At 31.9% G+C, this 15,274-nt stretch overlaps 3 protein-coding genes across 4 annotated transcripts in view; 1 reads left to right on the top strand and 2 right to left on the bottom strand.

Annotated features, from left to right (window-relative positions):
- Positions 1-824: 824 nt before the first annotated feature.
- On the bottom strand, positions 825-6,127 carry vtd (RAD21 cohesin complex component verthandi). Of its 2 annotated transcripts, none has more exons than XM_076403102.1 (15): positions 5,945-6,127; positions 5,653-5,838; positions 5,349-5,595; positions 5,104-5,287; positions 4,901-5,045; positions 4,677-4,848; positions 4,467-4,623; positions 4,296-4,401; positions 3,982-4,098; positions 3,810-3,928; positions 3,581-3,754; positions 2,849-3,526; positions 2,667-2,789; positions 2,448-2,603; positions 825-2,392 (listed from the first exon to the last, which is right to left on the bottom strand). In XM_076403102.1, the coding sequence occupies exons 2-15, from the start codon at positions 5,777-5,779 to the stop codon at positions 2,267-2,269; spliced, it is 2,631 nt and encodes an 876-aa protein (XP_076259217.1). In that variant the 5' UTR covers positions 5,780-5,838; positions 5,945-6,127; the 3' UTR covers positions 825-2,266. The 2 variants fall into 2 exon arrangements, with proteins under 2 accessions (XP_076259217.1, XP_076259218.1); XM_076403103.1 differs by having other exon boundaries at positions 3,982-4,083.
- A 2,303-nt stretch (positions 6,128-8,430) lies between these two features.
- LOC143195708 (condensin complex subunit 2) lies at positions 8,431-12,805 on the top strand. The gene is made up of 12 exons (XM_076403131.1): positions 8,431-8,735; positions 8,801-8,977; positions 9,034-9,247; positions 9,299-9,557; positions 9,616-9,774; positions 9,832-9,947; positions 10,003-10,242; positions 10,292-10,442; positions 10,492-10,666; positions 10,716-10,832; positions 10,887-10,988; positions 12,415-12,805. The coding sequence occupies exons 1-12, from the start codon at positions 8,601-8,603 to the stop codon at positions 12,610-12,612; spliced, it is 2,043 nt and encodes a 680-aa protein (XP_076259246.1). The 5' UTR covers positions 8,431-8,600; the 3' UTR covers positions 12,613-12,805.
- An 864-nt stretch (positions 12,806-13,669) lies between these two features.
- Positions 13,670-15,274, bottom strand: part of Dad (Daughters against dpp) — an 83,971-nt gene continuing 82,366 nt past the window's right edge. The window contains exon 7 of the mRNA XM_076403135.1: positions 13,670-15,229. Within this exon, the coding sequence (XP_076259250.1) occupies positions 15,133-15,229 (97 nt within the window). The 3' untranslated portion in view covers positions 13,670-15,132. The remainder of the gene's footprint in view (positions 15,230-15,274) is intronic.

Genomic DNA, 15,274 nt, shown 5'->3' with positions numbered 1-15,274 from the left:
CCAGGTGGATTAAGCCTCTTTCCATTTTAGGTCGCAGTATTATATCCCTTCTATTTCCGTTCTGACGACCTGAATTCCCTTACAATTAAGGGATTCCGCAACCAAAACGTATTAATTATGGCGTATAACCGAATAATTTGACATTTACATGAATACCCACACCTATAAATGTTTATATTTACATCTATCGTCGTTACCACTCGAACAAATAATATTTGAATTCTTAATAAAGTTCGATTCACAGAATAACATTCATAGTTATTACTTCATGGTTAATTTAAATTAAATATGTCATTATTTAAATGTATGACTTACCAGTGTATTAAAATATTTTAAAGGCAACATTAAATTTGTTATGCTTCTGAACACACACAGGTATAAAAATGACAATTGAGATGCGGGGGTAACTTGATTTTGTCTTACTCATAAATAGATGGTCTAAAAATAATTTTAAAGAAAAAAACAGGGTTATCCTTAATAAAACCTTATAAAATTCATTTAAATTGAGATCTTGACTGACTTGAATTGAGATCACAGCACATATTTAAATATTACTTACATATATAAATTAATTTTTCTTATGTTTTATATTCCCATATACCATACAGGCAATTAAAGATTTTTTAATTTAATTTAATTCACAATTTTCGGCATTAAATCTGTCAATTGGTAAACAACCAGAATTTATTCCATAAAACGCGGTATTACTCAGTCGGGTTACTCGCGTGACTAGGATTATCTTTCATTGTCAGATCTTACGCTTTTGCTTATAAATTTTGTAATAAACACGGAATTTAAGAAATATTGATAATAAAACCAGTCGATTACTTGTAAATCATTTTTTTATTAATTTATTCTATATAAACACTATCAATGTAATAACAATAATTAAATATTACTTTTTAAAAAAAGAAAATAAACTTACAATCAAAAAGCTAAAGAAGTCCTAATGCCAAAGTTATAAGACAAATGTACATGGTGGGATATAATATAATAAAAACACTGATGTAGATTTCTCAGTTAACCGACATAATCAACAATAAGAAAAAGAGTATAAATATGAATATGTACTTTGCCTTGATATTAAGAGAAAGTATATAATCACGGGGATATTCCTAAAAAAACATAGTTTTAAAAACAGTTTTTGTACTATAATATTCTTATTGCCATTTCGAAGTATATACAAAAGGGGTGATGTAAAAGATCAAGACCCTTTCATATATACCTTACAATTTTGATAAAAAAGGAAAACTGTAAAATCAACACACATTAGGCAACAGAAGCACTAAAACATTGACTTAGCACCGATAAAAAAAATCTCAACTACGAACGGTAAGTCAATCTTTTAATTTATGAATAAAATATATTTCTTTAATGTATAAAAACTTCAAGGCACCTGTATTTACTGCCGTAAAGAAAACCTAAAGTTGTCACTTTTTATTATTTATTTTAAATCAAAATGAACATGGCTCGGATGCCTTGAATATTTTATTACCAGTTTTGAAATTCGGAAAAAAATGTGAAGGGTTGAGTGTTTATGGGTGTTATTATCGGATCTAAAAACATTAACTAATAAGACCCCAAAATCCCTCGGTTAATTTTGTCACATATTATTGGTGAAAACACTGATAAACACCATTTCAACCCACTGTGTACACAGAAAAATGGAAATTAAATACAAAGGCTTTGGTGTAAAAAAGCGAAAAAATCTTTTATGAAAAAATTTAAAAACCTTACTGACCTACTATACCTACATATTTACAGGGTGTTAAAAAATTTTGGATAAATTCGACAAAAAAAGAAAAACATCTAATTTCAAAACATCCTGTACATGAAAAAAAGACTACAATTAGTCAAATATATAATTTTGATCCCTTTTTCTTTGTTTGTAACAGAAGAAAGGTAATTTCCTTTAAGTTATCAGCTTAGAGCATTCAAAAAATATACAAACCAAATATAACGCAGAAAGACGTCCCCAATTTCGGAGAAGTTATCGAACATGGTTAATTTCAGAAATGGAGAAATGAATAACGTAATAAAATGTCCATTGAGCATCCCAAAAACTAGGAACGCCATTGAATACTCATAATTCCTTTATAAAAATTTCTGAAAGGCAATTTCTGAAGCGGCGGTTTTTCTGAACATTTTCAACAATGTTAAAAAACTTGTCTGAAGGTTCTGCAGTGTGCTTGGAGCTAGTCACCACGAAAAACGACCGATTTAAAAACCAGAAACGATAAAAGAACCATGCCGAGAAGTCCGTAACTTATATCACCGGATTTTCGAATTTAGGTCCTTTCTCTATAAATATTTCATCATAAGGTCCACTTTGATGCAGCTCCAACACGTGAAACTTTTTCAACACCAAAACACTGTAAAACTTCTGCGCAGCCTATAAAAAAAACCTTGATTATTGTTCTTAAAGACAAAAAAAGTTTGAGACTTGCCTGTTTTCTTTTATTTTTTCGACACAACTCTGACAGCGTAATTTGAGTGGAGTTTTGTAATCTATTTCTAACCAAAAGAAATAGTTGATATGCTCTTTTATTCAATACTCTCTCTTCAAACTGTTCGTCGGTTTCATCTACTTGCTGCTCATCAGCCTGTAAAAAGTAAAAATATGATTTAAGAGATGAGATATACTTATATATACTTAATATACTTACAGGATCCACTGATGCTGGTAAATCATAATCTCCAGCCCAAGGAGAATGAACTCGTTCTGACATACCGGCATGGGGGGTTTGTGAAGGCAGTTGATCATCATAGCCCATATTAGCCATCTGTGACTAAAATGATCAAAAATGTACTTAATGATAAGAAATATAATACTAATTCTGCCACTTACCTGATCATAACCCAAATTATCCATAGGTGCTAGATGTTCCTGCAATTGATCCAAGGGCTGCTCAGGTAAATGTGGTTGAATAGGCGTTTGCGGTACTTCCAAATGCTCCGGCATCATGCCAGAATGTGTACCGTGTACACTCATTGGTTGTAAATGTGATCCCAATCCTAAGGGATGACCCATTCCCACTTGCTGTGTTAAAATTTGCTGATGAGCTAACAAGTCATCTGGATGAGCATGCGGCGTCATATGGGCCAAGCCGAGAGTTTCCTGCTGTTGAAGTATAGACTGGACTTGATCAGCTGCTAATTGAGGCATTTCACCCTCCGGCAGATGTAAAGGAGTTTGGCCTGGCATACCCGCGGGCGTGTCTGGATATGCACTTCCTGGATAACCAGGTGTTGGAGGAGGAACGCCGAAAGAACTTCCCGGTGTTCCCGGAGGTAGACCCAGTTGGGATGGATGTATTGGAGTACCCGGAGCATGAATAGGTGTACCAGGATGATGTACTGGTGTTCCAATTGGAGTCCCAGGCGGATGTAATGGGGTTCCAGGTGGAGGAAGAGGTGAATGTTGTGGAAGAGGAGTTGAAGGAGGAAGAGGTTGATCAGGTGACGGATGATATAGATGAGAGGGATGTATTGGTGTTTCCTCTGGTGCATGCAAAGGTGTTCGATTCTAAAATAAAGGAGTATTCTTAATACGGTACCTTCAACAAAATGTACAACATACCGGTTCCTCAACATTCTTTCTTTTTCTTCCTCTCCTTGCAGGTGTAGGAGTTGGTGCTTCCATACTTGGTTCCTCATGATCCCGCACTTGCTCTAATGCCAAAGAGTCAGCATCACCCAACATACCAAAATCTTCTATTCTAATGGACTTCAATGTTAAATGTCTCTGGTATATCTAGAAGATCATAATAATTTAATAAGATCAATAAATTATTAAATTGTTACCTTACCTTAAACAATTTTCGAGCGGGTATAGACCTGGCAGGTAAGGCAAACAGTTTCTCGACTCCTCCAGTTTCTTTCCAATGCATCAGTCTTTTAGTAGGAGGAGCCAAATCCAAAGAGGTAACTACAAAAAAATCAGGTAATACTCACATTTATATATGTAAAAAACGGACTTACCGATATCGCTTGTATCACTAAGCTGATTTTTCATCTCTTCTCCAGAAATATTCTTTACCTCATCAATGATAAGCTTTCTCTTCCGTTTCGCTTTTGTGGTCCCTAGGAAATATGTGTCTATTCAGAGATTAGAGCAGTTCTCGGGATGAAAAGATAAAAGATAGGGGGAAATAGGGAAAATTTAGAAACAACTAACAGTAGAATATCAACCAGAACTTATAAAAATAAACTTGTTAAAAATATCAAACATCCAAATTTATATTACTATTAGGTGATTCTGTAAAAGTTCATCTAAAAAGAAATTCATATTTCACCTTTTAACACTGATGCATCAACAGGAGGTAGAGCAAAGCTTTCTTCTTCATTTTGTAGTAAAGTTGTCTGGTCTACTGGTGTAGGAGCTTCTTCAGTTTGAGGTATCTTATGAAAAACAATGGATAATAGAATAATGGACCATATAAATCCAAATAAAACTAAATAATTACCTCTGGAGGAGCTGGTGTAGGTTGAGCACTCCTCATAGACCTCATACTAGGTGCTGGAGATTGTGGTGGTATTGACTGATGTGAAGGTGTTTGTGGTCTCGTTGAAGCATGTTGTGAATGGTCATCTAATGGGGTTGGCGGACGACTACCTCCAGAACTACATTAAAATATTATGAGACCACTAATAAACAAATTAAAAAAAATAACTACCTCATGCCCCCTACTGATGGTGGACCACCAAAATTATCCATGTCACCATCATCATCACTATCTGCTCCTGTAGGGATATCTCGTGTTGATGGTACAGGAATACTTGCATCAACTGGAGGTACTTCACCCATTGGTGCTTCATCAAATAAACCACCCTCAAACAGTCCACCAGCTAAAATATGATTAATTAGTATTTTTAAACAAGCAACCAATAAGAGATTTACATATTAAATTGTCGTCTTGAACACCAGTATCAATTTCCATCGACTGTTCATGTGATTGAGTACCTGAAGTTGATGGTATAGGCTCTGTTACATCTTTTGGAATTGATTCACTATCAAGGACAGGCTCGCTAAATAATAAATTACTCTAAAAAGTATATAAATATTGATATTAAATTATACTGCAAATCCGAAAAACTCTGAACCTGTTCCATAGATGGTTCTAACCCTGAAGCGTGTCTCATTAATTCTGGTGGATCTGTATCAAACCCCATATCACCAAAACCATCATCATGATTAACTAAAGATATGTTTCCATATTCCTCCCTCATAGTAATTTCTTCAGCCCTAGACTGGTTTAAACTAAACTGGGCCTCAATATCTACATCACTATAAAAATAACAATTTCTTAATGCTTGTATTCAATAAAATCAACTTAAATCTAACTTACTTTAGTTCAGGTATTGTGGTATCAAAATCATGGAATACTTCTGGTAATGTAATGGCATTAACAGCTGCCTCTCTATGTTCTTCTGGTAAATCAACCATACCAGGCCTAAAAGCCATTTTAATCTTAACAAACGCTTCATTGCAATCAGCCAGTAGATATTTGGCTTTCCGTGAATAGATTCTAACAACTCCAAGAAGTAAATGTCCAGATGTACGAAGTGCTAACTTTACTTTTGGTTTAATTATACCTACAAAACAGTAAATAATAATACATATATTATCCAATACCAAATTTAAATACGAACCATCTACAGAGGTCTCAATATTAGTTTCAAATACATGAGCTTTAGTAATTTTCTTATCCCAGTGGGCAGCTAACCAAATCCGAGCCAAAGGCCCCTTTTTGGCCAAAATAAAATGGGAATAAAACATGATTCCGGTGCTTTGTTAACCAACTTATAAATAAATGTAGCCTCTAACTCTTTAACAAACTGAAAACCACAAAAATCAAAACATAAACAGTTGTATTTCCAGTTTTGACAGTTTTGGCAAAATCACACTTGGCGCCCAAAACCGGAAAAAGTATTTAAACCTCACCTAAAATAAAAACTTTTATGTACCGCACTTTTCCCACATGCACTTTGATATCTCCAATATAATATTTAAGGAAATTTCCATTCCAAACAAGTCAATTTTACAAAAGCATCAAAACGGTAACACGATAAACGTACGCGCAAGATGGCGGCTTGTGGATTTTATGCAACGTTGCCAAACAATTGTGGTGGGATATAAATCAGCCGATAAAACAGATATTTCAAACATAACCACATATTTTTAAAAAGAATAAGACCTCAGGGAAGTGAACAACATAAGACTTATGATTAGTTCGTTCTGCGTGTGCGCATTACTGTAGTTTACATCTTGTGTTTATTTCCTAATTCTATGGCACACAGAAAAAAATAACATAAAATAAACAAACCATAGAGTATATATTTTAATGCCTTGTGTTCTATGATTATGTTTATCACACTCGTATTAATTTATTATATGTGGTTGGGAAAATTTAATGAAATTCAGAAAAAAGCGTTTTTTTTATTGATAATGAAATTAACAAATCATAGTATAGCTGAGTCGCCAAATTGAGTTTGTGAGTATATATAAATCTCAGTATCTGTTAGTATTATATATACTATATATTACTGAAACGAAATTAATTCGAAAACATAACTAAAATTAAACTATGAATAATAATTGTAATATATTTTAGATGTTACAATATCAATGAAATTACGAGGATAGGGCCGTTTTCAAACTCTGGTAGGTACAGTAATCCCAAATTACACGCAGTCTGAACAACTGCGGTTTCGCGGAACAAACTAGGAGGCGTTTACTCGGGTTGTGTCGTCTGCATAGGTTTATCAGAGTGTTTGTTTTATGGTTGCGAAATGTCTGGATGTGATAGTAAAAAGACTATTGTTAAAAGAAAAAGATGTGTTATGACTTTAGATAAAAAGATCCAACTATTGGACTGTCTAGCTACAGGTGAATCATATGCAAGTACTGCTAAGAAATTTAAAGTGAACGAGTCAACTGTAAGAACAATTAAAAAATGTGAAGACTCTATTCGTTCCTCCATTTTGCGTGGAACTAGTTCGAGTTGTAAGGTTACCTGTATTTCGCGGCCTCAAGCCTTAGAAACAATGGAAAAAGCATTGTATTTTTGGATCGAAGATCAAACAAAAAAGAGAGTCCCCTTGAGTACACAAATTATTCAAGAAAAGGCTATTCTACTTTATAATAGCCTAAAGTCTGATAATGAATCTTTAAATTTCCAAGCAAGTAAAGGATGGTTTGAGAGATTTAAAAAACGATTTTCTTTGCATAATGTTAAAATAGTTGGAGAATCAGCTTCAGCAAATCATGCAGCTGCTGGCCAATATCCAATAATGAATGCAAATAATGAATCAAGTGATGAAGAAGATACTTTTCAAGAATTAGCTGGAAAATCAACTTTGTCCTTAACTTTAGACAAAATAAATAAGATCTTGTCATCTGCTCATCAACTGCAGGATTTGGTTTTAGACCTGGATCCTTCACTGGAACGAAGTGTGAAGTTTAACAATAGTCTAGAGTGTTTACTACAACCATATAAGGAAGCTCAGAAAGACATTAAGAAAATAACGAAACAGTCAACAATCCATTCATTTTTTAAAAAATAAACTATATTATTAAGTATATGTAACTTTGTGACTTGCGTATAGATTTTTTTGTTATTTTATGTTTTTATCAGCAACTGAAATATAAGAGAAAATAAATTTTATATTTAGATATATATGAACATAGATTTTTTTCATTAATGAATAGACAAATAAATTTAACTGTAAATCTAACAAAATTACATGTTTTTCTCTTTGTAATCCGTATATGTGGAATGAAACCCTTGCAGATATTGAAATTGAATATATCAATGCTGTTACTTCAATATTAAAATATACAATATTTAACACCAACTTTGTTCTGATTCTCTAGTTTTCACTTCTTCAATTAAAAACTTCTATTTGTATTTAAGGTATTTGGCAACATGATAAGTATCTGTTGATATAAGTTTGATTGTATTTTGCTTTAGGTTTTTCAATTCCACTAATTGTTCTAAAATATTGATTAGTGTAATCGTATTGTGATTTTTCAAAAGTAAACCACATAATATTTTGTAAAGCATTCACTCTGTTTTTTGCTGTAAACAATGGAAACGTTAGGCATAACCAAACTAAATTAAAATATATATTTTATTTAAACGCACATGCGCAAATGTAACCAATCACATACTACAGCTTGTTCACTTCCCTGTAGTCTAGAATAAAGTGTCATTACATAGTTATCTATTTAAATAATTTTAATTGTATAACAAAATACTGATAGATACATCTAAAGCATTTAATATAATTCTATAATTATAGTAACTAACTTATAGTTTGAAAGGTTGCATAAAAAAATAATCGACAAACAAAAATTCGATGATTGGCGTCCTGCATTTATGATTGTGTATATCTCTTTCTGTTCCATACACATGAACAAAGATAACTACTCTATAGTTTTGATTTTTGATTAACCGTTTTTATTTGAAGCTTATTTGTTTTAAAATACTTTACTAATACTTCAAATTCAAAAAGTAAGGTTTATACACGGCATTTAATTACCAGTATATAAAAAATCGTTCGCATATAAGACGTAAATTAGTTAGTGGTTATTTAGTATGAGAACAAACAATTCTATAATGGAAACTTCTACACCAATCAGGAATACAAATAATATCAGATCTAAAGAAACCCCTCTAAGAAAGAGAATTAGCATTTTAGCTGAAAGAAATGAGAATGACAAAATTTGGAAGGTAAATTTATTTTTGTAGAATTTATATTAATATACATATTTAATGAACTTATTACATTATTTTAGTCAAATGATTTAAATGAGAGAGATAACAGAAGAGCATCAATTGTAGCAAGAAAGTCAATATTGCCCCGAAATGTAGATATAGATGGCTCTCCTGGATTGAATGATTCAATACGAATTCTTAGTGAAAAGGATATAAAAAGTCAATTATTAATTTGTTCAAAATTAAATGCAGAAAATGTATATCTATTTTTCTTAGTTAGGTATTATTATTTTTCTGATCTCTACATTTGTAGAAAATCAATGCTGACAATGCTTGGAAGTTAAAGGTAATAGATTTACTAAACCAGTTTATTAGAAAAGACAATCCAGATGTTCTTAAAGTTGCCGGAAGCTCACTGGAAGTTGCAGGAAAAGTATATGGAATAAGAGTCGATGATTTACATTCAGCTGGTTTGAAATTAGCCAGTACTTTAGCAAGAACTATTGATAAAAAGTCAACACAGCAAGGTATAAATAATGTTTCAAGAAAATATAAATCACACTAATAATATTTCCTAGATGATAATGAAGATGCAGATATACCTGAAAATGAGCCTGGACAAGTTCAAAAAAAGAAAAAACAGAAGAAAAGAAGAAGCCTTCTTTGTGAAGATAAAAAGCACACAATCAGTAGCAATACAAAAACTTTCAAAGAACCTCTACCGAAATTGGAAAGCTGTGCTTTCTCTGCTAAAATTGACAACTCTGTGAGTGCCACAGATAATTTATTTACTAACAATATGAGAACAGACAATGCTGGATATAGATTTATTTTTCTGTAAGCCCAAAGAAAATATATATAACAATATGTAATGTTAATGTAAGAAATGTTACAGTGATGAAACAAAATATTTTGCTTGGACGCCAAATTCAGATTTATCAGTTAAACCTGAAAAAATTGCAATAGAGACTGAAGATATACCAACCACTTTCCAAATATGTGCACCATTTAAAGATTTTGATGTGGATATATGGGATCCAGATGAAGAAATGGAGTTAGTGATGATTATTTTTAGACATTCATTTTATATACTGTTCGTTAATTTTTTCAGTTTAGGTAGAAAAAGCCTCAATAGTCAGGAGGTTATTCTGGATGATAATGGAATACCAATAGCAGAACTAGATGGCTCAATACATGATGTTTTTCAAGAGATTATAGAAGATGATGGTAATTTGAACTTAATGTTATATTCATCAATCATTTATATAAATATATTTTACAGTAATAAATTGTGATGAAGGCTTTGAACAGGAAGTAATTCTGCCTCCCTTGTTACAAGAAAAAGACACTCTACTGGATTTTCAACCATCTAATCAACTATTAGTAAATTCAGTACAAAAATCCGAATATTCTTACAACTCGGTAGTAGGAACCTGTAGTGGAAAAATTGATCAAATTTGGGCTGGACCCAGTCACTGGAAAATGAAGCATGTTAAAAGGCCCAGACCACTTGTCTATACTGGTAATATGTTTCTTATAATGTAAGTTTATATTTCAAATGATTAATTTAGGGCAAGATAAGCAACAAGATAAAGAAAAAAAACGGGGACCTCGTAAGAAAATTGAGCCAGTGCTATTAGACTTTACCGAATTTGATGAGCCTATAAAAACATTCAAATTAATGAAGAAGAAAAAACTGCCTAAGGAAATCAGTGAGGATAAGTAAGTCAAACTTTTTGTTTTTAACAGATTTGATAACATTGATTTCCAGGATCACCTTCCCATTATTTCACTCAGTTTGTAAAGAAATGATTGACCATCTAGAAGAGCTTCTCCTTGTCCCATTAATGAAGCCAGTTTGTAAGGATGAAACGCAGATTGACTGCGAGGTGGCTGAATACAAATTTGATAATCCGAATGATTCAAATTATATTCCTAACCATTTGGTAATTAACATACACATTTAATTCGAGCAGTACTAAATTGTTTCTTTAGGTGGATGGCCACCAACCTGATCTAGCTGATGACATCTTTGGCGACGAACCGGATAATTTTGACGAGTGTGGAAGAGGAGATTTCATGGATGATAATTTAATTGGTGTACCAGAAATGGTGGGCTATAAAAATAGTATATATTGTAATAAAATAATGTACATTATTGTCTAGGTTGCTCAATCTGATATGCACTATGCAATAAGAGCTAAGAAAATGGATATGAAGAAACTGAAAAGTGCGGTTTGGGAAATTTTAACCAACAGAGATAGTTATGTAAGTATTATGAGGGATATACTTTCATTTAAACACTAATCAATGATCGAATGAATTTGAACCACGATATTTTTCACATATATGTGATCCACTTTTCATTGGTTCATGATTGGTTCATTATTTGTTTTAACAGCACAATGGAAATTCGGCCCATGCAATTGTTCTGCGTTAATTCTCGTAAAACCTGAAAAAAGTGTGAACTTTCTTTTCCTTTTGGTGTCCAATCTTACGTAAATTTTTTCATATCTAACATCGAAATTTCCGAAACAAAAACGAGCTAATCAATTCTGACATTAGCATTTACCTACGTACGCATCTCCATAAAAACTACTCCATTTTCGATCAATCGGCGCTGCATTTTCCCCTTTTCGTATGTAAAACCCAATCATTTTTGACCGAATAAAAACCTATTATGTTCAGAATGTTAGTTATCAAACAGGCTAATTTTTAAATAACAAAATTTATACTGCTTCATTAAAATTACTTTCTCTCCAAACATAATCTTATATAAATTTTTATAGGGAAATAATATTTTTTGGTGAAGCTGATTTTCATCCCAGAGATGTTCATATTTTAAGCTCCCATAGCTATTTGTGAAATTGAACCACAAATAATAGACAATCAGCTTTAAAAGTTGGTTGAGACAAATATGTGAAGAACTAGCGTCGAAATTTGCTCATAGATAATAGAAAATTTTACTCTCTTGTCTGTGTCTCTGTGCATATATTCGACAAATGTGTTATAAAATTTTCTGTTTCTAGTTTTTTTCAGTCAACAAACTCAGATGTGTAATTTTTCAAGTTTTTCTTCCCAAAATAAATCGTCCGTTGTCTATAATATAATACTACATCTAAATCATATAATCTCACTGATATTGACTTGGGGATTACAAGTTTTACCATGTTACAAATGCAATATTTTTCCCATTATAATTATTAACAAGCTTAGTAGGCCGATGCACGACAAGAGTGACTACTTCTGAACCAATGTAATGTTGGTTCACCACAAGTATACAGGCTCCAAATACCTATTTTTTAAATCAGTCTCTATAATCTGGATGCTATTTTCTATTATAGATCCCAAATACTTAACATATAGAAGCTTCTATCATTATACTGAACACCATTTATAATTGCATCCGCTATGTCCAGAAACGGTGGGGAAACCACATTTTTAAATCTTGTTCAGCAGTAAAAGTGTAAATACACAGATTATTTCATGATGATACATTATTTATTTAACAATTCTTCATTACGTGATCGAGTTAATAGGTGTGAGTATGACTTCAAGGCTTCTTTTCCAAGCATTTGCTACTATATATTTGATAATATCTACTAGTCATTAGTTCATAAAATTTATTAAATAATTTAAACTGATTTTTGTAAAAATTTATATTATTTTAATCATAACACATTTATTATTTTAGGATGTTTCTGCGAAAGTTATAGAAACAAGCTTTTCCTTGATGTATAAAAATTTGCCTGAGAGGTTAAATGAAAACATGAAAAAGGAACTCAGTTGCCCGATAGCCTTCGTCGCCTTACTACATCTCTGCAATGAACAAAACCTGACACTGAAAAAGGCAGCAGATATTTCAGATTTCGGAATACGGGGGCCCAGTTAGTGCATTGATGAAACCAATACTTTTTGTTGACCTTCTTTAAAATATTTGTAATACTTAAAATTTCACGTATTTTGTTGCCTCAAAGAGACATTTTGTTAATATAAATGTGTTTTAACATCTACTTCTATATAAGTAGCTTTTATAAATATATAAATAAATGTTTATTTTAATATATAGCATAGGAGATTTGCAATTATTGTAGAAATGTTTTTATAAGAGTATCTTTTATAGAATTATCATAGGGAATGGGGTCCAAACATTTGCTATGCTTTGCCATAAAATTGATTGAACCATATTAAGTTTTTTAAGATTTCTAGTGTATATTAGTAAAATTCAAGAAAAGTCTTGACAGTGCAAAGTCATTTTGCCTTTCAAATCAATTTTAAGTTGGACCAGTATAATTACTATAAATAAAAACTTAAAAAAAAACGATGTGATCTTTATTGTCTGCCTCCGTGCGCTGATAAAATGAATCTACAGGCCCTGGCATTCCACTTGTAATTTTAAAGTTTCTCCAACAACAACTAGTGAAACTCTGTATTCAGACCGCAGCACTTTTAAAATTCAAAAACGTTTCTCTCAGTAATAACTATATTAGTAACAAGACATTGACAACCGAAGCTGTAAAGTGGGATATAATGTACGTCCTATTAAAAGAACAAATTTTCCGGATTATTTGTTAACCTAAATTGTAAAGAGTCTTCTTCTAAACGACCTGAAGCCCACCCAGCAAACAAATCGCATCATGGTCGTTAAACTCGAACCCCTTAGTCACTTGGACCTTGTAAGAATGTAAATCCAAATCGTGACTCAAAATTCGCTAAATTGGAGTTTGCGAAAAGTCAAATAAGCTCGCTTTATAGAATATATTACTCTATGGCTCACTTCATCAACCAACTAAGGTAACATCCTTTCCAATAGATGAATTCGCACCAAAAATTAATAAAAGTGTAGAATGTATGATAAATATAATGGTGTAAATAACATACTTCGCATCATTTGTTCCAACTAAAACGAATAAAATCCATGGGAATGTAATTACAAATAAAACAAGACATTCTAGTAAATTAATAGATTTTTATTCATATATCGGTGGACAAATCGCCCAAATCTTTTCCGTTGCTACAAAGGCAATAGTTTTGTATATACAACATATTTACAATAAAGAATAAAACATTATTTTTGACTATTATTCTCTTTATTGACAATGATTGTCATGTAAACATTAGTATGAAAGGAAAATGGAACGAAAAATAAATATGTAAAAAATGGTAATTTTTAAATGCCTTAAACAATGTATATTACTCAAAGAGAACATTTGAAATGTGCGTTTTTGTTCTGACAAAATGAAATGAAAAAACATGGGCATATGTATCAACACCCATTGAAAGCCATTGCTGTACATTTAATATGAACGATTTGAAAATTTAATAAGGCATTATGTATTCTATAAATTTCCATAAATATTTGCTGTATTTCTTCTTTTCAAGGCACTAATAAAATGGTATTTTTAAATACATACCTATGGTAGCATTACATAGCATCTGGATTGTGACTAGTTCTTAATATATTACACATTTTTTAAATAACATTAACAAAAAATTAAATAAGTACGTTCATCTGAACCATATTCGTAAACCATTGACTTTTTCTACAGCAAAAATGCTTTGTTTCATTTTCAAATATATATATTTATATATAGAACAGCCACCTTTCTGGACCACAAAATATGCTTTTTTTCTAAAATCAAAAACATTTTTTTACATTATAAAAAAATAGTTTTGTCGCTTTTCGCGGTAAAGGTGACTGTCACAAAGAAAAATTAGTATGGTCCCTTTCTATGAAAAAGACTTAGGTCTTTTTTTTATTAAAGCACCAAAATATATAGGTAATTTTCTTCAACCTTAAAATTACATCTCACTGTTTGGTAGATGTAGTATAAGGCAATTTTGTGTTATTTTGTAGAATTGCATTAGAAATTTGGTACGTCAGGTGACTTAATCTATGGGAAACGAACATTCTGAGTAACGTAGGTCAAGTATACAATAGTACGGCGAATTTTGGTAAACATGGTGGCAGTTTTGAATCCCAGCTTCCCATAAACCATCCACCAATATCAACCACTTAGAAAGGTACATCTTTACAACGGTTTTTTAAATAGTACTTAATTGTTTACAAAAATACAAAAAACAAGAAAACCAGCTGGGACGGACTATAACATGCTATATTTTCCTTAAAAATAAAGTCAGCCTTATTTTATGCACTGGCATTATGTAACATCTTTAAGGGGGACACTGTTATCAGTAAAAAAACTGTATATATATTTTTACAGGTTAATAAGATCCAATTTTTCATTTAGTACGATTAGATAACAATACCCCGCTAAGGAGTCGATTTGTAAGGCCATTCTTAAAGAAAGAAAAACATTTAATAGATCAATTCGCGTTCCTTGTCTATCACACATTTCACATCTTCCTTCGGCATCTGGAACTTTCTCTGTGTTGATAGAAACATCGTGTATCACCTGCAAGGAGCTAGGAGTATTTCTATCCAGCAGGGGCAAGACGTAATATCTCTTCGAGAGTATTTTGTACCCCAGCCTTTCACAAAACTGACCCTATAACAAAGTGAAGGTTAAAATATATAAACAACAAAAACGAAT

The sequence above is a fragment of the Rhynchophorus ferrugineus genome, unplaced genomic scaffold (assembly GCF_030347505.1).
Source record: "Rhynchophorus ferrugineus isolate W39M unplaced genomic scaffold, kcgeb_rfMv2 rfM4, whole genome shotgun sequence".
Lineage (NCBI taxonomy): Eukaryota > Metazoa > Arthropoda > Insecta > Coleoptera > Curculionidae > Rhynchophorus > Rhynchophorus ferrugineus.
Note: the sequence above shows the minus strand (reverse complement) of the source record. Positions and strands in the feature narration are given on the sequence as shown.